The sequence below is a fragment of the Eubalaena glacialis genome, chromosome 3 (genome assembly GCF_028564815.1).
Source record: "Eubalaena glacialis isolate mEubGla1 chromosome 3, mEubGla1.1.hap2.+ XY, whole genome shotgun sequence".
NCBI lineage: Eukaryota > Metazoa > Chordata > Mammalia > Artiodactyla > Balaenidae > Eubalaena > Eubalaena glacialis.
Genome location: NC_083718.1, coordinates 113319228 through 113345554, shown reverse-complemented (window position 1 = coordinate 113345554; position 26327 = coordinate 113319228). Strand labels below are relative to the sequence as shown.

Sequence of the window (26327 nt, the reverse complement as noted above, 5' to 3'; positions counted from 1 at the left end):
GGGATATTTTGTGTTTCCATACAAATTGTGAAATTTTTTGTTCTAGTTCTGTGAAAAATGCCATTGGTAGTTTGATAGGGATTGCATTGAATCTGTAGATTGCTTTGGGTAGTATAGTCACTTTCACAATGTTGATTCTTCCAATCCAAGAACATGGTATATCTCTCCATCTGTTTGTATCATCTTTAATTTCTTTCATCAGTGTCTTATAGTTTTCTGCATACAGGTCTTTTGTCTCCTTAGGTAGGTTTATTCTTAGATATTTTATTATTTTTGTTGCAATGGGAAATGGGAGTGTTTTCTTAATTTCTCTTTCAGATTTTTCATCATTAGTGTATAGGAATGCAAGAGATTTCTGTGCATTAATTTTGTATTCTGCTACTTTACCAAATTCATGGATTAGAGAACAGTATGGAGGTTCCCTAAATAACTAAATATAGAACTACCATACGACCCAGCAATCCCACTACTGGGCATATACCCTGAGAAAACCATAATTCAAAAAGAGACATGTACCACAATGTTCACTGCAGCTCTATTTACAATAGCCAGGACATGGAAGCCACCTACGTGTCCATCAACAGATGAATGGATAAAGATGTGGCACATATATACATGGGAATATTACACAGACATAAAAAGAAACGAAATTGAGTTATTTGTAGTGAGGTGGATGGACCTAGAGACTGTCATACAGAGTGAAGTAAGTCAGAAAGAGAAAAATAAATACCGTATGCTAACATATATGGAATCTAAAAAAAAAAATGGTTCTGAAGAGCCTAGGGGCAGGACAGGAATAAAGATGCAGACGTAGAGAATGGACTTGAGGACACGGGAAGGGGCAAGGGTAAGCTGTGACCAAGTGAGAGAGTGGCATGGACTTCTATATACTACCAAATGTAAAATAGATAGCTAGTGGGAAGCAGCCACATAGCACAGGGAGATCAGCTCAGTGCTGTGTGACCACGTAGAGGGGTGGGATAGGGAGGGTGGGAAGGAGACACAAGAGGGAGGAGATATGGGGATATATGTATATGTATAGCTGATTCACTTTGTTATAAAGCAGAAACTAACCACACCATTGTAAAGCAATTATAATCCAATAAAGATGTTAAAAAAACAAAATTAAAAAAAAGGAAACTGACGGTTTACTGATCGCTTTACGCGGACACTACAGACAGAAAGCATAGACATTGCAGACTGAAGCTAAGCTAGTTGCAACAGAAAGAGTAGTACAATAAATTCTTTTAATTAATCATATCATCAAATTCCTCAGGAAATCAGACAACTAATTAAAAATTTAAAACAATCCTATGAAAAGAAAAAGAATAAAGAGTTCGAGTGAAGATCTAAAGGCTTCTCCTATGATTAAAAATACATGAATTTTTCAACAGAAACAGATCAGTGGAACAGGATAGAAAGCCCAGAGATAAACCCACGCACCTATGGTCAACTAATCTATGACAAAGGAGGCAAAGGTATACAATGGAGAAAGGACAGTCTCTTCAATAAGTGGTGCTGGGAAAACTGGACAGCTACATGTAAAAGAATGAAATTAGAACACTCCCTAACACCATACACAAAAATAAACTCAAAATGGATTTGAGACCTAAATGTAAGACCGGACACTATAAAACTCTTAGTGGAAAACATAGGAAGAACACTCTTTGACATCAATCACAGCAAGATCTTTTTTGATCCACCTCCTAGAATAATGGAAATAAAAACAAAAATAAACAAATGGGACCTAATGAAACTTCAAAGCTTTTGCACAGCAAAGGAAACCATAAACAAGACGAAAAGACAACCCTCAGAATGGGAGAAAATATTTGCAAACGAATCAACGGACAAAGGATTAATCTCCAAAATATATAAACAGCTCATTCAGCTCAATATTAAAGAAACAAACAACCCAATCCAAAAATGGGCAGAAGACCTAAATAGACATTTCTCCAAAGAAGACATACAGATGGTCAAGAAGCACATGAAAAGATGCTCAACATTACTAATTATTAGAGAAATGCAAATCAAAACTACAATGAGGTATCACCTCACACCAGTTAGAATGGGCATCATCAGAAAATCTACAAACAACAAATGCTGGAGAGGGTGTGGAGAAAAGGGAACCCTCTTGCACTGTTGGTGGGAATGTAAATTGATACAGCCACTATGGAGAACAGTATGGAGCTTCCTTAAAAAACTAAAAACAGATTTACCATATGATCCAGCAATCCCACTACTGGGCGTATACCCAGAGAAAACCATAATTCAAAAAGACATATGCACCCCAATGTTCATTGCAGCACTATTTACAATAGCCAGGTCATGGAAGCAACCTAAATGCCCACTGACAGACGAATGGTTAAAGAAGTTGTGGTACATATATACAATGGAATATTACTCAGCCATAAAGAGGAACGAAATTGAGTCATTTGCTGAGACGTGGATAGATCTAGAGACTGTCATACAGAGTGAAGTAAGTCAGAAAGAGAAAAACAAGTATCGTATATTAACGCATGTATGTGGAACCTAGAAAAATGGTACAGATGAGCCAGTTTGCAGGGCAGAAGTTGAGACACAGATGTAGAGAACAGACATATGGACACCAAGGGGGGAAAACTGCGGTGGGGTGGGGATGGTGGTGTGCTGAATTGGGCGATTGGGATTGACATGTATACACTGATGTGTATAAAATTGATGACTAACAAGAACCTGCAGTATAAAAAACAAACAAACAAACAAAACAACTAATACTAAACTTTCACTGGGTCATTTGTATGGAAATATGTTAATATAAATGTTTCAGACATTACATGAAATTTCTAAAAATCTTATATGTTCTGGTATAATGTTATAAGTCATAATTCTAGTTATTACTTTAAAATGTATACCTCAGAAATAAAATTAAAAAAAAAAAAGATTAACTATGAGTTGAACCTGGATGATGGATACAGAAGAGTTCATTATACTGCTATTTTTGTTTATATTTTATTGTTTTTATTGTTTTCTATAATAAAATGTTTTTTAAAAAAAAGAAAAAAATACATGAATTTTTAACGCAAAGACTTGAAAATACATGTTTTGTTCAGAAGCTTTTTACTACTTCCTGAAATGTTCATGGCTGTGTTATAGAGAGTATCCTTAGGAAAACTGAGGTAATGCTGTGGTGGTAAAATTATAAACATAAAAGTTAGATCACCTAGATCAGCAATGTCCAACAGAAATATAATGCAAGCCCCTACATAATTTTAAATATTCTAATAGCCAAATTTAAAGTATAAAGAAATAGTTGCAATTAATTTTAATAATTTATTTTATCAAATATAGTCAAAATATTACATATTTTTAGTATGTACTCAAAATTTTTTTAATTAATGAGATTTCCACCCCCCCCCAAATCAGCTCTTCAAAATCTAGAGTATATTTTACTCTTACAGCCCATCACAATTTAGACCAGCAACATTTCAGGAGCTCAACTGTCACATATGGCTAATGGCTTCCATATTGGACAGTGTAGACTTAGATGTTGGTAGGATACAAAGATATATAAATTAAGGTTTCAAAGATTCCTGCTTACCATATTTAAAAAAAAAATAAAATACATTTACTTTAGTTTAGAAGAACCATTTCCTCATCCACATATTTCACCCCCCAAAATCTGCTAAAAAGTAAAATCTGATTCTACATAACAGAATGCAAAAGGAAACAAACATGGTTGCAATGCCAAACTTTTAAACCACACAAATAATGGCCCGTTTAAAATTTAAATCAGCACTATTCCCCTCCTTAATTAAAATGCATTGTTATTACACTTGAACCTTACCTTCTTAAATTCATCTCAGCCAAAGCCTTTGTATTTTTAAAATGAAAAACACACTTAACACAGAAAAAAAAATAGCTGTCCTATTTCAACTTCAAGGCTATCAATAATTAACTTTCATCAAACAGATCTTTGACATCATATTGAACCATTTCTTCACATCTTTCTGGGGTTGCCAGATGCACTGATTTTTAAAAAGTGATAACTGCAGTAAAACTATGGGAAGGAAAAACAGTTCCTTTATAGAATTTGGTATTTTCATGTTTCTTCAATTTTAATTTTCTAAAATACTGTCAAAGTATTTTATACTTTCTTAATCAAAGACAGTTAAACAACACAAAAGATTCATCTACATTTGCAAAAGAGAAGAAAAAATCCTAAATAAAAGCATCTCCCCTGTTAGAAGTAACAGTTGTGTCTCAATTTTTACTTTAGATACATAACTTGCATATCTACATTACAAACCACAGAAGTGGTCAGAGAAAATTTAGTTTATTATTCTCGCAAGTTTTCCTTGGACTTAATGCATTGGTGGGGTAATAGAGCAGAACAGGGGAAGGTGAGCTAGATCTTAGTGTTTGTCATTTTATTTTTTATTAAAGTCAGAAAGATGTGTTTTTCCATCAGGATTGTTCTCCTAAGGCAAAACAAAATATTGCTACATTTACCCATTCTCTACACATAAATCCTTCCCATGGATTCTGGGTTTTAATGATTTTTTAAAAAAGAGTGAGAGACTCAAAATGTGAACTCAAAATGTACAAAGTTTTGAGTAATTCCACACAAGAACAAAGGGCGAAAACCTTCTGCTTCTTTTACTTTTTCAAAGTCTTACTTGTCAAAATCTCTTTTCTAGACATCTTTAAACAATTCTAACAATTATTATTTAATTGTTAACATATATGCCAAGCACATCTAGTATTCTGGAATAAATTGTGAATTACTTGGGAAAAAGTTCATCTATACACATATCACTTGCAACAATTTTTATATGGTGTTTTCTATATTTTAATTATACAGTAATTATTGATCATAACCATAAAAATAAATTCAACTTTGGTCACTTACAAACTCAGGGCCAAAGTTATCTTTTGTGCGAACTACTTTTCCATGTAAGAACCAATTCAAAACTTATAAATTCTTTACATCCTTTAGCACTATCTATACGTGTTTTACTTTGCCAGTCCTGCCCTGGTTTTATATTCCACTAAGTTTTCCACACCATACACCTCCTTTTGTTCTCTTTAACAGTCCCTGCCACTTTGTTTTCTGTGAGCATCTATTTGCTCATAACTGCCTTCACACACCCAACACTCCACTTTGCTCTTTCAGGAGCCTCTTCCAAATTCATCTTATCCAAGAAACTTTGCCAATCTACATATTATGCTAGAAAACTACCTCCTCCTAAAACCTCAACCAAAAGACTTTGCTCTAAATCTTTCAAATGTAATAAGCAAAGGGGCACAAAGTTAATACCAATACACACATAAAACCCACATAAAGTTATCATCATGTGGCACACCGAGCTTTCTATCTTACCCATCAAATGCTGAGAGCCAAAGAAAACCCTTTAAAAGCACTTTCTAAGAAACAATAATCAGAAGGGGACAATTTCTATTGCCAGGTTTGTATGGGCTAACATTAGGTCTTCTTCTAGTTGTTCATTTGGGCCAGGTTCAAAATCTCTAGCTTGTAAATTCTATTTCCAGGTAATTTCTTTCACATCTCTATTTTCTGTCTCCATATCAACAGAAAGGGACCAAACCTGAGGACAGGTCATTTGAAAGCAAAAATTTCAACAACTACCTCAGCAATAAATTTTTTTAAAGCTGAGCAGAGTTAATATTCAGGATATATAAGACTTTGGCCAACAGGCAACAACAGACAGCAATTTCTGAAACTCAGGAGATAAGTGAGGTAAGACCTATGATTGTCATCTTACCTGCCTTGAGAGAGTTTCCAGATTCTCGCATGCGTAGGAAAAATTCAACAGAACCTAGTGAACTTTCTCAATTGAGTAGACAGAGCTGAGAGCATGAGGAGACCAAAGTGGCTAGAGTCCAAGGAACAGAGTATCAGAGAGGTAAGAAGTACACAAACAAGATCTTCAGAGATTGACAGAGGATACCCATTAAGTATTCAGCTGGGAACTGATCAGCACATGTATGTAAGGAAACTACCCAAAGCTAGAGAAAAAAACCCACCAGAAAAGATTAAACAGTGGCCACCATTCACACAGGGCCAGGAATAGTATCTGTCCCCACCGGCCAGACTGGAAAACCTGTTTCAAGGCATACTGGGTAAAGTACACAAAAGGGTCGTGCCTCAGTAGGAGGGAATAATAGCCCTAGGCTGTGCACTACTCCAGAGCAAATTCTTTCCAAGTAACTTAACTGCATTCTTGAACAAAGTTCAAGAATATTTATAGGAAAACAGCCAAACCAAGTGAGGTAAAATTCACATTGTGAGACATCCAATCAAATATTATCAGGCATGTAAAGAAGCAGAAAAATATAACCAATGAGAAGAAAAAGCAATTAATCAAAAGCAAACTGGTATTGATAGAAATGTTAGAACTACCAGACAAGGCCATTAAAAGTTATTAAGACTACATTTCTGTATGTTCAAAACTTAAGTAGAGACATACAAACAACACTCAGCTCCACCTTCTAGAGATGAACAATGTGAGAGATGGAAAAACACACTGGATAGGATTAATGGCAAATTAGACATGGCAGATCACAATATAGAGAACTTGAATACAAAGCAATAAAAATTTTCCAGAAAGTGAACACAGTATCAGTGAGCTGTGGAACAACTTTGAGTGGCCTAATATTTGTGTAATTAGAGTCACTGAGGAGGAGGAGAGAAAGGAACAAAAAAATTTGAAGAATAAAATGGTTGAAAAGTTTCCAAATTTGAGGAAAATTATTAAGTCTACAAGAAGTTCAACAAAACCCAAAAGTAAGAAACATGCAGAAAACTACAATAAGGCACCTCAGAATCACTGCTTAAAACCAGGGATAAAGGACTTCCCTGTGTGGCTCAGTGGTTAAGAGTCCACCTGCCAATGCAGGGGACACGGGTTCGAGCCCTGGTCCAGGAAGATCCCACATGCCGTGGAGCAACTAAGCCCGTGCGCCACAACTACAGAGCCTGCACTCTAGAGCCTGCATGCCACAACTACTGAGCCCGCATTCCACAACTACTGAGCCTGCATGCCACAACTACTGAAGCCCAGGAGCCTAGAGCCCGTGCTCTGCAACAAGAGAAGACACCGCAGTGAGAAGCCCATGCACCGCAACAAAGAGTAGCCGCCGCTCGCCACAACTAGAGAAAGCCCGCGCGCAGCAATGAAGACCCAACACAGCCAAAAATTAATTAATTAATTAATTAGTAAATAAACAAAACCAGGGATAAAGAAAAAATCTAAAAGGAGACAGAGAGGAAAAATGACACATTATATACACAGGAACAAAGATAAGGATTGCATCAGATTTCCTGATGTAAACAATACAAGAGTGAAGTCAATGACACATCATTACAGTACTGAAGGAAAACAAACAAAAAAAACAAACAAAAAGCCCTGTCAACCTAGAGTCCTATACTCAGAAAAAATATTTTTAAAAATCAAAGGAAAAATGAAGACTCAGACATACAGGAGCAACCCACACTACATGAACTATAAAAGGAAGTCCTCCAGACAGAAGGAAAATTCTATCAGTTGGAAATCTGCAGCTAAAAAAAGAACCAAAGAGCACCAGAAATGGAAGCTATGTAGGCAAATATAAGATTTTTTTCTTATTATTTCAATCTCATTTAAAAGATAATTGACTACTGAAGCAAAAATAATAATGTAGGGGCTTCCCTGGTGGCGCAGTGGTTGAGAATCTGCCTGCCAATGCAGGGGACACAGGTTCGAGCCCTGGTCTGGGAAGATCCCACATGCCGCGGAGCAACTAGGCCCGTGAGCCACAATTACTGAGCCTGCGCATCTGGAGCCTGTGTTCCGCAACAAGAGAGGCCGAGATAGTGAGAGGCTCGCGCACCGCGATGAAGAGTGGCCCCCACTTGCCGCAACTAGAGAAAGCCCTTGCACAGAAACGAAGACCCAACACAGCCAAAAATAAATAAATAAATAAAATAAAAATAAAGGAATTCCTTTAAAAAAATAATAATAATAATAATGTAGTATGGGGTTTATAACATATACAAAAGCAAAATGCATGATAAAACTAGCACAAAGGACTGGAGAGGAGAAATGGAAATGTACTATTCAAAACTAGCACAAAGGATTGGAGAGGAGAAATGGAAATGTACTATTCTAAGTTCTTACACTATGTGCGAAATGGTATGAGATCTCTTGAAGGCATACTGTGCTAAGTTACTTAAGGATGTATACTATGAACCCTAAAGCAACCAGCAAAATAACAAAGAGTTATAGCCAATAAATCAACAAAAGATAAAACAGAATCATAAACAACATTTCATTCAGTCAAAAGGCAGAAAAATTAAAAGATAAAGAACAGTAAAACAAAATGACAAATATAAACATAACCATATCAAGAATTACATTAAATGTAAATGATCTATTTTCCTCAAAACCTAGAAAACACTATGTTAAGTAAAAGAAGCTAGTCACAAACTACCAATGAAATGTCCAGAATAGGCAAATCTATGGAGACAGAAAGTAGATTAGTGGTTACCAGCAGCTGGAAGGAGGGAGGAAAGGGGAGACTAATGGGTACAAAGTTTCTTTTGGGAGTCATAAAAATGTTCTGAAATTGGATAGTGGTAATGTTTGCACAACTTTGTGAGTGTACTAAAAATACCACTAAATTGTACACTTTAAAGGGGTGGATTTTATGGTATGTGAATAATTAAGAGCACAATAACAATACAATAAAAATACTGGAAAAGGTGCTGAAATAATAATAAGCATATATTTTCTTAGATCCAGCAAGAAGATTCTAATCCCCACTTCACTCTATAAGGAGTGTGAATATGTGATCTGCTTTGGCCAATAGAATGTAAGTTGAAGTTATGTGTGTCACTCTCTAGCAGATGTTTTAAGATATATTTCCACTATTTGCCATGAGTCTGGTTTATCCTGCATAGGGGCTGGTCACTGGTCCAGAAATGAAGAAGTGTGCAGCAAAAATGTACTCTGCCTGCAGTTTGAGATGAACGTTAATGTGAGCAAGAAATAAAATTTTGTCATAATTTTTTTAAAAAGTGATATAATTACCGTAATTAAAAGGCAAAGATTGTCAGATTGTATTTTAAAAAGCAAGAGCCACTATATGCTGACAAACTTTAAAGATAAAGAAAAAAACAGAATAAAAGTAAAGGATGGAAAAATATATAAAATTTTAACATTATTCAAAAGAAAGCTACAGTGACTATATGAGATAAAGTAGATTTCTAAGCAAACGATATTACTAGGGATAATGAGTGCATTTTACAACAGGACATAACAATTCTAAATGTTTACATACACAATAATAAAACTTCAAATTACATGAAACAAAGACTGATAAAAATTTAAAGAGAAATAAATCCACAATTACAGTTGGAGGTTTCAATACTCCTCTCTCAACATCTGATATATCTGATACAACAAGTAAACATAAAACCGGCAAAGATACAGTAGACTTGAACAACACTATCAATCAATTTGAATCAATTAACATTTATAGAATATGCCACCAAACAACAGCTAAATACACAATCTTCTCAAGTGCACATAAAATATTTATCAAAACAGACCATACTCAGGACCATAAAATTTAAAGGGATGTTGCTAAAGCAGAGCTTTAGAAGAAACGTACAGAACTAAACACTTATATTAGAAAAGAGGAAAGATCACAAAGACATTACAAGGACACAAGACATTACAGATAAAGGTCAAAGACATCGGAAGACAACTACAGACCAATTTCCCTCCTGAACATAGATGCAAAAATTCCAAACAAAATTTTAGCACATCAAATCCAACAATATTTTATAAAGACAGTAAACAATACTTTATAAAGACAGTATATAATGACTAAGTGGGGTTTATCCTAGGAATGCAAAGTTGGTTTAACATTTAAAACTCAATGTAATTTACCATATTAAACTAAAAGAGGAAAACGATGTAATCACTTCAATAGATTCAGGAAAAGCATTTGACAAAATCCAACTTCTGTTTCTTATAAACTCTCAGCAAATGAGAAATAGAAAAGAACTTCTTCAATCTGATAAAAGTCATCTACAGAAACCTACAATTAACTTCATATTTAATGCTTTCCCCTTAAGATCAGGAAAACAAGGCTATCTGTTCATCGCTTATACTCAAATTTGTACTGGAGGTACTAGTCAGTTGCAATAAGGCAATAAAAAGATACAAAGGGCATCCATATTGTAAAGGAAGACACAAACATGCTTTTATTCACGGACCACATGCTCATCTATGTAGAAAATCTAATGGAATCTAAAAAAACAACAAAACCTACCAGAACAAGTGAATTTATCAAGGTAGCAGGATACACGAATGACAAAAGAAAAATGATTGTATTTCTATATGGTAGCAATGAACAATCAAAAATTAAATTTACAAAAACAATACCATGCACAAGTAATAAGTAAATGAGAAATATATTGTGTTCATGGGTGGAAGGCAATACTGTTAGGAATTCAACAGCATTCTGATTAAAATCTCAGCAAGTGTTTTTGTACAAATTACTTGATGTAAAATTAACAAGGGTATGATAAACAGCAAAAATAGTCAAAAGAACAAAGATGGAGGATTAACACTATCTGATTTCATGACTTATTAGAAAGCTACAATAATCAAGACAGTGTCATACTAACATTAAAGTAGACAAATAGATCAGTGGAACAGAAAAAGAATCCAGAAATAAGCACATAACGTATACAGACAACTGACTTTTGACAAAAGTGCAAAAGTAATTAAGTGGAGAAAGGACAGTCTTTTCAACAAATACAAAAACAATTAAACATGCATATTCAAAAACTGAACTTTGATCTATGCTCTGTTTCATACAAAAAAATTAACTCAAATGTACGACAGTAAATCTAAAACTTAAAAATATAAAACTTCTCTAACACAGCAGTCTACCTGTGTGACCTTGAGCCATCAAAAGCACAGTCCATAAAAGAACAACTTCAAATTGGACTTAATCACAATTTTAAACTTTTGCTCTTCAAAAGATAATGCTAAGAGAATAAGCCACAGACTGCAAAAAAATATGTGAAAAACATATATATGGATAAAGGACTTGTACCTGAAATATATAAAGAACTCTTAAAACACAATAACAAGAAAGCAAACGACCTAATTTTTTTAAATGGGCAAAAATTTCAGACAGACATTTAATCAAAGATGATATATCAATGGCAAATAAGCACATAAAAAGATGCTCAACACCATTAGGGAAATGCAAATTAAAACCACAAGATACAAATACCTATTAGAATGGCTAAAATTAAAAGAGTGACTGTACCAAGCATTGGTAAGGATGTAGAAGAACTGAAATGTTCATACGCTGATGATGAGAATGTGGAAAACTATAGGCCCTTTGGAAAACAGTTTGACAATTAAATGTACACCTACCATATAAACCAGCCATTCCATTCCTAGGTATCTACCCAGGAGAAATGAAAGCATAAATCTACACAAAGGTTTGTACACAAATGTTTTAGCATTTCACAACAGGTGAGTAGGTACACTGTGATATATCCATATAATGGAATATTACTAACCAAAAAAAAGGAATGAACTATTCATATGTGTTACAACATAAAAATTATGCTAGTGAAATAACCCATTAAAAAAGAGTACATACTGTATGATTCTATTTCTATAAAACTGTAGAAAATGCAAACTAATCTACAGTGACCAAAGGCAAATCAACGGCTATCTGGGGATAGAAAGGCAGATAACAGATATGTTCATTTTCTTGATTTGGTTGATAATTTCACAGGTATATACATATGTCAAAACTTATCAAATTGTACACCTTAAGTATGTGTACTTTATTATGTACATTATATATCAAAAGAGCTATTAGAAATTATATTACCCTTAAAGCCAGTGGTGGTATATATCTTGACTGAACATAAAAGGACACTCTTCCAATAACTCTTTAATAGCTGATGCCCAGAGAACTTCTGATAGTAATATTAGCGAAGGGGCACCCAGGGTCCACAGTACACATTAATAACAGAGTAAACAAGTATTCTATATCACACCATTAAAAGAAAAGAATACTTTGCCTTCCATGAATAAATTTATGAAGAGATTTCCCACTCTAAATCACAAATCAGATATCCATCCTAAATTAAATAATTCTACAGCTTAACCAAAGGGGACTATTTAGAGAGTTTAAAAAACAAAAATGGTAATTTTATTTGCCTTAAAAATCTTTTCTAAAATTCAGGAAAAATTTAGATAATTTGCTATATTAAGAAAACAAGGGGCTTCCCTGGTGGCGCAGTGGTTAAGAATCTGCCTGCCAAAGCAGGGGACACGGGTTCGAGCCCTGGTCCGGGAAGATCCCACATGCCGCGGAGCAACTAAGCCCGTGCGCCACAACTACTGAGTCTGCGCTCTAGAGCCCGTGAGCCACAACTACTGAGCCCACGTGCTGCAACTACTGAAGCCCACGCGCCTAGAGCCCTGCTCCGCACCAAGAGAAGCCACCGCAATGAGAAGCCCGCACACCGCAACGAAGAGTAGCCCCCGCTAGCCGCAACTAGAGAAAGCCCGCGTGCAGCAACAAAGACCCAACACAGCCAAAAATAAATAAAATAAATAAAATTTAAAGAAAAAAAAAACAAATCTCTACAGCTATCCAAGGCAGAAGAAAATTTTAGTCCAACTTTAGTTTTAAGACCAACTCCTCCAAAAAAGACTTGAATACTTTTGTTAAGTAACTTTGATAAACAAGGAGCCAAAAACTAAACATTCTTTTTTTTCTTTGGCTGCGCCACACAGCTTGCGGGACCTCATTCCCTGACCAGGGCTAGAACCCGGGCCACAGCAGTGAAAGCCCAGAATCCTAACCACTAAGCCACCAGGGAACTCCCCTAAACATTCTTAATTTGAACAAATATTTTAAATTTTGGTTATGGCATATATACATATATGAATGGTTGAGTTTGTATGATAATTAAAAGAAAGAAAACCCAAGCAACCTCACTTACCTATTTTGTTCCTCCAGTTTAGCCAGGAGTTCTAAGTCGTCTGGACTCAACTGTGACGGGGAAGATGGTGAAAGGGCTGGCGTTGACAGTGTGGTAGATGAGGATGTAGTGTGTAATGAAGCAGATGGACTTGCCACCTGACTGGCCATCTGACTGACTGTATGTGACACTGTGTTCTTTACCCATGAGAGAGTAGAACTCAACTTTTCTGCAACCCTGTCTGTCGCCACCTAAGGATAAAAATAACATCAATTTTATTGTATGCATTACCAAGAACTTGATAATCCTGGTTAGTTTTACTTTATAACCACCATCAGAATATTCTCTTTGAGTTAATAAAGGTAAAACCTGTTTTAGCAATGACTGTCCTAACACACAGCTTTTGGAAACTTCTTATTTCAGTTCTGTGACATGAACAAATTAGAACAATGTTTTCCAAACTACAGGCTAAAATCCATCAGGGAGTGATAAAATCAATTTAATAGGTAACACCAGCATTTTTTTAAAAATGAAAAAGAGCAGAAAGTGTCAATGTAAAGATATGTTGTCTTATAAAATTTCTGTCTCAGTTGCATATATGTATTAAAACTACATACTACATGTATGTTGAGCTGGGATATGAAATATATTCTTTATTGGGGTTACAGTCAAAAACATTTGAAAGCCGAGGAACTAAAACATGTCCATTAGGTGATGAGGACAGGGAAATCCTATAATATGACCAACAATTCAACAAAAACTGGGCTTAGCATAAATAAGATGAAATGAGACTCATGATATATCTTCAAACCACTAAAGAGTATTTTTATTGAAGAGGATTTAGCTCTAGAAGAACAAAATTATGATAAATGATTGATTTAACAGAGTAAGAGAGTTTCGGGGTACAATTTTCAAATAGTTAGAACTAGTCAGAAATAGAATGGGATGCCTAGAAAGAGTAGACATTCCCTACCAATGGCTACAATTAAGAATCCGTGACACAACATTGTAAAGCAACCATACTCCAATAAAAATTTAAAAAACAGAATCCATTATAAGAGTCAACATGGAAACCTAAATGTCCATTGACAGATGAATGGATAAAGAAGATGTGGTACATATATACAATGGAATACTACTCAGCCATAAAAAGAATGAAATAATGCCATTTGCAGCAACATGGATACAACTACAGATTATCATACTAAGTGAACTTAAGTCAGGAAGATAAAGACAAATACCATATGATATCACTTATATGTGGAATCTAAAATATGACACAAATGAATATATCTATGAAACAGACTCAAGAACATAGAGAATAGACTGGTGGTTGCCAAGAGGGATGGGGTTAGGGGAGGGGTGAAGTGGAGTGGGAGTTTGGGATTAGCAGATGCAAACTGGTATATATAGAATGGATAAACAATAAGGTCTTACTGTATAGCACAGGGAACTATATTCAATATCCTGTGATAAACCATAATGGAAAAGAATATGCAAAAGAATGTTTAAAAAAATTAATTATAAGAGTCAAAAGTCAACAGTTGGTTGAAGATGAGTTTCTGTTTTAGATGGGCAACCAGGACTAAAAAAGCCTTTCAAATCCCCCCCCATCTCTAAGATTCAATGAACTATACAAACGTCTATATATTCTTCATAAATCATGCCAAATATCCTAAGCAGATATGCCTATAGCAAATTCATTTGAAACACAAAATAAAGAAGTAAAGAAGTTGTGGTACATATATACAATGGAATATTACTCAGCCATAAAAAGGAACGAAATTGAGTCATTTGTTGAGACGTGGATGGATCTAGAGACTGTCATACAGAGTGAAGTAAGTCAGAAAGAGAAAAACAAATATCGTATATTAACGCATGTATGTGGAACCTAGAAAAATGGTACAGATGAACCGGGTTGCAGGGCAGAAATTGAGACACAGATGTAGAGAACAAACGTATGGACACCAAGGGGGGAAAACTGCGGTGGGGTGGGGATGGTGGTGTGCTGAATTGGGCGATTGGGATTGACATGTATAAAGTGATGTGTATAAAATTGATGATTGATTAAAAATAAAAAAATAAAAAATGTATATAAATAAGTTATATTCAAACAGGCATTATCACTTCAGTAATGAAAAACAATGTGAACAATAACCATATTTGAATACCTATATAAAACTAAACATTCTTGATTTGAGTTTACAAACTAAGGTACAGTAGTTTTTTTAAGGGATTATACTTTTTTGAAACTATCACAAAAAGAGCTTCTTTTTTTTTTAATAGATCTTTATAGGAGTATAACTGCTTCACAATACTGTGTTAGTTTCTGTTGTACAACAAAGTGAATCAGCCATATGCATACATATACCCCATATCCCCTCCCTCTTGAGCCTCCCTATCCCACCCCTCTAGGTCATCACAAAGCACCAAGCTAATCTCCCTGTGCTATGTGGCTGCTTCCCACTAGCTAACTATTTTACATTTGGTAGTGTATATATGTCGATGCTACTCTCACTTCACCCCAGAGTGAAGTTAAGTCAGAAAAAGAAAAAGAGCTTCTTGATTGTGAAGTTCTTAGACAAAAACTATGAAGTGCTTTTACGTGCTTTGAGAAGATCTTAAATTTTATGCAATAGAAAATGACTAAAGCACTATAAAGTTGTTTTTTAGATGAACATATTCTCAGCTAACCTTGGTTACATATAGCAATTTGTACACACAAAAATTAAAACACCAACTTACATACACAAATAAAAATGCCACCCAGACTATCTTAGCAGATACTACTCTCCCCTCATGGGTTGTCCAAGTCTTTCCTTCTCACTTCATCAACACATACATGTCCCCACTTCCTTGACCTCAACCCAGCAGCAGGAAAATTCAATGTAGGGAAAAGGGATTCTAAGGTCATAGTTATGCCACTCAATGTGAGGCTGGAACTTCTGAGACAAAGATTTGATTCCAAGTGAATAGGGGCAAGAGTTTTATTAACTTAAAGATACCTCTCATTTTCTTTTCATTTTCAGTAACTTTTTCATTTTAGAACTTACTTCCCTTGGAATGGCATTATAGAAGGGATCAGGGAGCTCTTAGTGTTGAGGGAAGAACTCCCAAGAAAGACAAGCAGGATAAAGTAGGGGAACCAAGGAAAAGAAGTATGGGTACGATCATATAGGCTTCCAGGTAAAAAAAAAAAAGTCCTCGCCAATGAATAGACCAGCAGCACAGTTCATTAGGGCAAAAGGCCGGATAGTAACCAAATAATTTAGCCAGAACTTCCTTTGCACCAGGAAATGGTAAGGGCCATGGCAGACAACAAGATAGCCTGTTGTAGTCTGTTATCCTATTGATTTTCTCTACTCAGTTACAACTACAAGTTCAATTGTGAAGATGGCACTAATTTGCATCCCACAAGCACACTATATTGTAAAGCAGAAAACCTAACATGTAAAATTTACAGAAAAATGTTACCCTTTACTAACACTGACCACTAATTTCAAATATACTTACAACTTTCAAAAATTAATGCTTACAACAAGGACCTACTGTATAGCACAGAGAACTATATTCAGTATCCTGTAATAACCTATAAGGGAAAAGAATCTGGGAAAAAAAAAAAAGAATCAAAGGATCACTTTGGTTTATACACCGGAAACACTGTAAATCAACTATACTTCAATCTTAAAATTGAAGTATATGGAAATAAATGCGGAAAAAAATTTTTAAAGAAAGAATTAATGCTTTACATTTCCATTATATAAAAGTTCTCTACTTGAGCTAACTGTAGCAAAGGCAAAAGACACCTATTATTTGCTTTAATTTGTTTTTAAAAATAAATTTATCATACCCTTTCTGCACACTGTAGCAACAGGCTTCCATTTTAAAAATTTGGAATAACCCAGAGCACAATCCTGACATCCTTTCAACCTTGATGAAATGAGATTCAGTCTATAACTACTGAAGGCTCAACAACCCATCTTTACAATTTAAAATTCTTAAATATAACTGGAGTATTTAATTGCAGCTGCACTTTAATAAAGTTTAATTCTCATGGTTCTAGAAATCCCACAGGACTGAGTTATTTTTCATATATCATCATGTCCTATTTTTCCTTTAACTCTACTTTTCCAAATCTCTAACCTGCCACCTCTAAACCTCTTTCCCTCATCCTATGGTAAATTGAGGTCATGAAGATACAATAAATCTGACAATGCAATTATGTCACAAAGGTTGTCACAAAGTTCCTGTCTAACTCATAGAGGTGTTATGCATTTATTTTTTTGTTGTTTTTTTTTTAATTAATTTATTTATTTATTTATTTTTGGCTGTGTTGGGTCTTCGTTTCTGTGTGAGGGCTTCCTCTAGTTGCGGCAAGCGGGGGCCACTCTTCATCGCGGTGCGCGGGCCTCTCACTATCGCGGCCTCTCTTGTTGCGGAGCACAGGCTCCAGACGCGCAGGCTCAGTAGTTGTGGCTCACGGGCCTAGTTGCTCTGCGGCACGTGGGATCTTCCCAGACCAGGGCTCGAACCCGTGTCCCCTGCATTAGCAGGCAGATTCTCAACCACTGCGCCACCAGGGAAGCCCTGTATTTATTTTTAAACATGAACATACTTTGAAAAGATTAAAACCATCATTAAAAAGGCTTAGTAATCAGCCACAAAAGGCCATACATCGTATGATTCCATTTACATAAAATGTCCAGAATAGGCAAACCAGAGACAGAAAGTAGTTGGGTGGCTTGGAGGGACTGGAGGAGGGGGGATGGGGAATGACTGCTAATGGGTACAGAGTTTCTTCCTAGAGTGATGAAAATGCTCTGGGATTGGATTGCAGTGACAGTTATACGACCCTGTGAATATACTAAATGCCACTGAACTGTACACTTGAAAGGAGTGAATTTTACAGTATGTGAATTATATCTCAATTTTAAAAGAACTTAGTCAATCTGAAAAATCTACATAATGTATAATTCCAACTATATGACATTCTGGAAAAGGCAAAATTATGGAGACAGTAAAAAGATCAGGATTTGGGCGAGGGAAGGGACAAACAAGCAGAACACGGAGGATTTTTAGGGTAGTGAAAATGTTCTGAATGATACAATAATGGTAGATACATGCCATTATACATTTGTCCAAGCCCACAGAATGTAAACCATCAAGCATGAACTATAATATAAACTATGGACTGGATGATTATAATGTGTCAACATAGTCTCATCAATTGTAACACAGGTACCACTCTGGTGGTGAATGTTGATAATGGGGGATGGGTCTCCATGTGTAGGGGTAAGGGGTAGATGGGAAATCTCTGTGCTTTCCACTCAATTTTGCCGTGAACCTAAAACTGTTATTAAAAAATAAAATACTAGGGCTTCCCTGGTGGCGCAGTGGTTGAGAATCTGCCTGCCAATGCAAGGGACACGGGTTCGAGCCCTGGTCTGGGAAGATCCCACATGCCGCGGAGCAACTGGGCCCGTGAGCCACAACTACTGAGCCTGCGCGTCTAGAGCCTGTGCTCCACAACAGAAGAGGCCGCGATAGTGAGAAGCCCGCGCATCGCGATGAGGAGCGGCCCCTGCTTGCCGCAACTAGAGAAAGCCCTCACACAGAAACGAAGACCCAACACAGCCAAAAATAAATAGTAAATAAATAATAATAAATTTTTTAAAAAAATAAATAAAATAAAATACTAATAAAATAAATATAAATTAAATAAGTTTAGTAAAAGCCTTAGATATTGCTATAATATTTGAATAGGATCTCCCATGAGAAACAATCAGGGTTCCTTTATCACTTTATATTTTATTAGAACTTATAAAGATGCTCTTAACTCCCCAAAAGGACTGTTTTTAAAGATTCCAATTTTAGATCCAAAATCTAAAATACTCTAAAGCAGGTATCACTACTTTCCCCATCTTAAAAGTGATGACACTTTTTAAATGATGATCCAGAGAGATAACACAACTTTTATATTACAAAGCTATTAAGAGTGGAACATAGACAGTCTGGTTTGAGATTCTCTGCTCTTAACCACTGTCAAGAGTGAACAAGACCCGTGACTTCCCTGGTGGTCCAGTGGATAAGACTCCACACTCCCAATGCAGGGGGCCCGGGTTTGATCCCTGGTCGGGGATCTAGATCCCGCATGCATGCCCCAACTGAGAGTTAGCATGCTGCAATTAAGAGTCCGCGTGCTGCAACTAAGAAACCTGCATGCTGCAACTATGAGCCCTCATGCTGCAACGAAGATCCTGCAATGCTGCAACTAAGACCCGGCGCTGCCCAAAATAAATAAATAAATATTAAAACAACAACAACAAAATAAAGTGTACAATTCAATGGTTAAAAAAAAGAAGAAAAAAAAAAGAGTGAATTAGACCAAAAGTTGGCAAGAGATGTAGTCACTAATGACCTCAATTAATCCATTCCACAATGAAGGAAGCAGAAACCAGATTACAGAAGGTTGAGGACCATCTTAGAGAATTAGGAGCTGCAAAACAATCCCATTTCCATCACTATGACCTTTATTCTTGAGACTTCTTGATTCAGACTGACTCCTGAAGGCCGGAGGTTCCAGTAAGTTGGTCAGGATTTTACTATGTAACAAACCTTACTTTCCAAAAATGCCTTCAAACACACTAACTTCAGTTGATTTTAAGAAACAAAGGAAAAAATTGATACAATTCAGATAACTAGACTCTTTTTTTTTTTTTTCTGTCATTTTGGGGTTAGTTTGTTTTATAGTATCAAGGCTGGGACTTCCCTGGCGGTCCAGTGGTTAAGACTCCGCCTGCCAGTTCAGGGGGCACGGGTTCGATCCCTGGTCGGAGAACTAAGATCTCACATGCCGTGCTGTGTGGCCAAAAAAAAAAAAAAAATCAAGGCTGATTCAACAATTTAGCATATTTTTTTAGGACTTTTCACAACAATTAGTATTAACTCTTTTTTTTTTTTGGCCATGCCAAATATATATATATGTATATGTGAATATGTATATGTGTATATATATATATGTATATCTACATATGCACATATATATGTATATATTCACATATATTCAGAACAGATAAAGAACTCCTAAAATCAACAACTCAAACAATCCAATAAAATTGGGCAAAGGACATTTCTCCAAAGATATACAAATGGCCAATAAGCATAATAGGCATATGAAAAGATGCTCAACATCACTAATTAGGGAATGCAAACCAAAGCCACAATAAGATACCACTTCACACACATTAGGATAGCTGGTTTTTTTAAATTTTTATTTTATATTGGAGTATAGTTGATTAACAATGTTGTGTTAGTTTCAGTTGCACAGCAGAGTGATTCACTTACATATGATTACATATACATGTATCTATTCATGTACACACTGCTATATTTAAAATAGATAACCAACAAGGACTTACTGTACAGCACAGGGAACTCTGCTCAATACTCTGTATTAACCTACATGGAAAAAGAATTTGAAAAAGAATAGGACAGCTATTATAAAAATTAAAATTAAAAAAATAAAAACAGAAAATAACAAGTATTGGCATTGCTGACAGGAATGTAAAGTGGTAAGAAGGTGCAGCTGCTGTGGAAACAAATATGATGGTTCCTCAAAAAACTGAACATAGGATTACCATATAACCCAGCAATTCAACTTCTGGGTATGTACCCAAAAGGATTAAAAGCAGGGATATTTGTATACCCAAGTTCGTAGCAGCATTATTCACAACATCCAAATGGCAGAAGCAACTCAAGTGTTCATCAATGGATAAATGGATTTTTAAAGTGTACTATATACACATCGTTATGTGCAATGGAATATTATTTGGCCTTAAAAAGGAAGAAAATTCTGACATATGCTACATGAATGAACCCTAAAGGCATTATTTTAAGTGAAATAAGCCAGTCACAAAATGACAAATATTCTATGATTCCACTTAAATGAGGTACCGAGAGTAGTCAAATTCATAGAGGCAGAAAGTAGATTGGCTGCCAGGGAAGTGGGGAATGTGGAGTTTAATGGGTACTCTGGAGATGGAGTGATGACGGTTGTACAACAATGTGAATGTACTTAATGCCACTGAACTGTACACTTAAAAATGCTTAAAATGCAGGACTTCCCTGGTGGCGCAGTGGTTAAGAATCCGCCTGCCAATGCAGGGGTCACGGGTTCAAACCCTGGTCCAGGGAGATCCCACATGCTGCGGAGCAACTAAGCCCATGTGCCACAACTACTGAGCCTGTGCTCTAGAGCCCGTGAGCCACAACTACTGACCCCGCGTGCCATAACTACTGAAGTCCGCGTGCCTAGAGCCAGTGCTCCGCAACAAGAGAAGCCCACGCACCACAACGAAGAGTAACCCCTGCTCGCCACAACCAGAGAAAGCCTGCGTGCAGCAACAAAGACCCAACGCAGCCAAAAATAAATAAATAAAATAAATAAATTTATTTTTTTTTAAATGCTTAAAATGGTAAATTTTTTGTTATGTACATTTGGTCCTTGAACAACATGGATTTGAACTGCATGGGTCCACTTATACACAGATTTTTTGCAATAAATATGTACTACAGTACTACAAGATCTGCGGTTGTTTGAATCCGAGGATGCAGAACCATGAATACAGAGTTCCAGCTGTAAAGTCATACGTGGATTTTCAACTGTGGGAGGGTCGGTGCCCTTAACTCCTGTGTTGTTCAAGGGTCAACAGTGTATTTTATCATAATTAAATGAAAAAAAGAAATTTACATCTTTCATTCCTTATATTAGTAATTTGTGTCTTTCTCTTTTGGTCTTTGTTAGACTGGCTAGAGGTCTATCAATTTTATCAATCTTTTCAAAGAACCAGCTTTTAGTTTTGTTGATTTTCTGTTACTGTCCTCCTGTTTTTGGTTTTATTTATTTATGCTCTAATTTTTATTTCTTTTCTTCCACTTGCTTAAGGCTTATATTGCTCTTTTTCTCTGGTGCTCTAAGCTGGAAGCTTAGAAACTCATTTTATATCTTTCTTCTTTTCTAACATATACATTCAATGCTCTAAACTAATCTCTAAGCACTGCTTTTGCTGCTTTTCATTTTCCTTTATTTCAAAATATTTAAAATTTTTCTTTGGACTTTTTTTTTGATCCATGTGTTATTTAAAAGTGTGTTGTTTAATCTCCAAATATTTTCAATTTTCCAACTATCTTTCTGTTATTTCTAACTTAATTCCATTGTGGTCTAAGAGCACATGTTCAGGTATGTTTTATGACCCAGAATATAGTGCATCTTGCAGACTGTTACATGTGAGCCTGAAAAGAATGTATATTCAGTGGTTGTCAGATAAACATCATTAAATACATTTGACTGATGGTACTGTTCAGCTATATCCTTACTGATTTTCTGCCTCTGCTGTATCTATAAATTACTGCAAGACAGGTGCTTAAGTCTCCAACCATAACAGTGAATGTATCTATTTCTCCTTGAAGTTCTATCAGTTTTTGCCTCATAAACTATGTCTTTTAGGAGACTTGACCTCTTTATCAATACATAATGTCTGAAATTTTTCCTTCTCAAGTCTGCTTTGTCTGAAATTAATATAGCTACTCCAGCTTTCTATGGATTATTCAAAAAAGTAAATAAATAATTCGTACAATACATGGGTGGGTTTGAAGGCCATCTGGTTTCCAGTTTCTGGCTGTTTTTGCCCGGGTTATTTCCCTTACCTTCTTGGAAATACAATTTTGCGTTTAAAAAGATGTTTGCGGGGCTTCCCTGGTGGTGCAGTGGTTGAGAATCCGCCTGCCAATGCAGGGGACACGGGTTCGAGCCCTGGTCTGGGAAGATCCCACATGCCGCAGAGCAACTGGGCCCGTGAGCCACAACTACTGAGCCTTCGCGTCTGGAGCCTGTGCTCCATAACAAGAAGAGGCCGCGATAGTGAGAGGCCCGCGCACCGCGATGAAGAGTGGCCCCCGCTCGCCGCAACTAGAGGAAGCCCACGCACAGAAACGAAGACCCAACACAGCCAAAAAATAAATAAATAAAATAAATTAAAAAAAAAAAAAAAAAAAAGATGTTTGCAATTCTAGATGCTTTATATAGGAAGAGTTTTTCCAAGGTATGTAGTGAACCGTACTGCTAAAAGCTGAAGTCCTGTAGATTAGGTGAATTTTTTTTTTTTATTATAGAACTTCTCAGAGACATAACTATATTATTTTACACTGTCAAGGTAGAAGGTAGAGGAATGTACTTTCCAAACTTAACTGCCCATAAATCCTTTTTTCACCATTATCTGCAAAACATATTCTGAGAAATGCTGTTTCCAAACAGTACTCATTCTTTAAGGCGTTTGTAACTTCGTGTTCTCACCTTTCCCTTCATTTCTATGGTACATTTCATCTATATAGTCAGTCCTCTGTAAACGGTGGTCCCACATCCACCAATTCAACCAACCACAGATAGAAAATAGAGGGGAAAAAAAATTCCAGAAAGTTCTAAACAGCAAAACTTGAATTTGCCCCTCACTGGCAACTATGTACACAGAATTTACATTTTATTAGGTATTATAAATAATCTATATATAATTGAAAGTATTCAGAGATGTGCATAGGTTATATGCAAATACTGCGCCACTGAGTATCCCAGAATTTTGGTATCCACAGGGGTCCTGGAATCAATCCCCTGCAGATACTGAGAACGACTGTATTGAATAGTTTGATATTCATTAGTAAAGTAATACCAGTTAATATTTACCGAGGGCTTATACTCAGATACTTGATGATATCACCTAATTTAACCTCCAACCCTATGGTATACGTGTCATATTGTCCTTATACTGTTATATTATTAACCATTTAGATGTACTGCCTCTTAGTTCCTTACAAAATAAAAAGAATATTTCATATATATTCATACTGTCACCAAAAAGAGTATAATAGGTCAAAGAAATTACTCTTTACTTTTCATGAATCCTCTTGATGACTTAAGAACAAAGCTGTGTGTACAGTAATCAAAACAGAATGGTACTGGCATAAAAAGAGAAACACAGATCAACGGAATAGAATAGAGAGCCCAGAAATAAACCCATGCACCTATGGTCAATTAATCTATGACAAAGGAGGCAAGAATATACGATGGAGAAAAGACAGTTTCTTCAACAGTAATCCTGGGAAAACTGGACAGCCACATGTCAAACAATGAGATAAGAACATTCCTTCATACCAAACACAAAAATAATCTCAAATATAAGACCTGAAACCATAAAACTCCTAGAAGAAACACTCTTTGACATAAATCGTAGCAGTATTTTCTTGTGGCACTCTCCTAAGGCAAAAGAAATAAAAGCAAAAATAAACAAATGTAACTTGATTAAACTTAAAAGCTTTTGCACAGCAAAGGAAACCACTGACTAAACAAAAAGAACACCTATGGAATGGGAGAAAATATTTGCAAATAATGTGAACGACAAGAGGTTAATATCCAAAATACAAAAATAGCTCATACAACTCAAAGTCCAAAAAAAACCCCCAACCCAATCAAAAAATGGGCAGAAGATCTGATTAGACATTTCTCCAAAGAAGTCATACAGATGGCTAATAGGCACATGAAAAGATGCTCAGCATCGCTAATAATAAGAGACATTCAAATCAAAACCACAATGAGATACATCATCAAAAAGTCTACAAATAAGGGCTTCCCTGGCGGGCCAGAGGTTAAGACTCCGTGCGTCCAATGCAGGGGGCACGGGTTCGACCCCTGGTCTGTGAACTAAGATCCTACATGCCACACAGCGCAGCCAAAAAATAAAACAAAACTTTTTTGATAAATAGTTGAGTTGGGGGACACCTTCAAGATGGCGGAGGAGTAAGACGTGGAGATCACCTTCCTCCCCACAATACATCAAAACTACAGCTACACGTGGAACAACTCCTACAGAACACCTACTGAACGCTGGCAGAAGACCTCAAACTTCCCAAAAGGCAAGAAACTCCCCACGTACCTGGGTACGGCAAAAGAAAAAAGGAAAAACAGAGACAAAAGAATAGGGATGGGACCTGCACCTCTGGGACGGAGCTGTGAAGGAGGAAAAGTTTCCACACACTAGGAAGTCCCTTCACTGGCGGAAACAGGGGGTGGGCAAGGGGGAAGCTTCGGAGCCATGGAGGAGAGTGCAGCAAGAGGGGTGCAAAGGACAAAGTGGAGAGATTCCTGCACAGAGGATCGCTGCGGACCAGCACTCACCAGCCTGAGGGGCTTGTCTGCTCACCCGCCAGGGCAGGTGGGGGCTGGGAGCTGAGGCTCGGACTTCAGAGGTCAGATCCCAGGGAGAGAACTGGGGTTGGCTGCGTGAACATAGCCTGAAGGGGGCTAGCGCGCCACAGCTAGCCAGGAGGGAGTACGGGAAAAAGTCTGGACCTGCCTAAGAGGCAAGAGACCATCATTTCGGGGTGTGCAAGGAGAGGGGATCCAGAGCACTGCCTAAACGAGCTCCAGAGATGGGCATGAGCCGCGGATATCAGCGTGGACACCAAGACGGGCATGAGACCCATCTGCTTCTTGGTCTGCTGCAGCCACCAGGAAGCCTGTGTGCAAGCACAGGTCACTATCCACACCTCCCCTCCCGGGAGCGGGTGCAGCCTGCCACTGCCAGGGTCCCGTGATCCAGGGACAACTTCCCCAGGAGAATACACAGCGTGCCTCAGGCTGTTGCAATGTCACGCTGGCCTCTGCCACCGCAGGATGGCCCCGCATTCTGTACCCCTCCCTCCCCCCGACCTCAGTGAGCCAGAGCCCCCTAATCAGCTGCTCCTTTAACCCCGTCCTGTCTGGGTGGGGAACAGATGCCATCGGGCGACCTACACACAGAGGCAAGGCCAAATCCAAAGCTGAACCCCAGGAGCTGTGCAAACAAAGAAAGGGAAATTTCTCCCAGCAACCTCAGGAGTAGTGGATTAAATCTCCACAGTCAACTTGATGTACCCTGCATCTGTGGGATACCTGAATAGACAGTGAATCATCCAAAATTAAGGCGGTGGACTTTGGGAGCAACTGTAGGCTTGCAGTTTGCTTTCTGCATCTAATTTGTTTCTGGTTTTATGTTTCTCTTAGTTTAGTGTATAGAGCTAATTATCACTGGTATATTTGTTTATTGATTTGGTTGCTCCCTTCCTTTTTTTTAATATATTTATATATTTTTTTTTTTCCTTTTTCACTTTTTGTGAGTGTGTATGTGTATGCTTCTTTGTGTGACTTTCTCTGTATAGCTTTGCTTTTGCCATTTCTCCTAGGGTTCTGACTACAGTTTTTTGTTTTCGTTTTTTTAGTATAGTTTTTAGC

The 26327-nt window shown here is 36.8% G+C and overlaps 1 protein-coding gene across 2 annotated transcripts in view; it reads right to left on the bottom strand.

Moving 5' to 3' along the window:
• EVI5 (ecotropic viral integration site 5) overlaps positions 1-26327 on the bottom strand; it is a 228596-nt gene that overhangs the window by 153650 nt on the left and 48619 nt on the right. For both annotated transcript variants that reach the window (XM_061186311.1, XM_061186313.1), the window contains exon 2: positions 13031-13260. In XM_061186311.1, the coding sequence (XP_061042294.1) occupies positions 13031-13179 (149 nt within the window). In that variant the 5' untranslated portion in view covers positions 13180-13260. The remainder of the gene's footprint in view (positions 1-13030; positions 13261-26327) is intronic.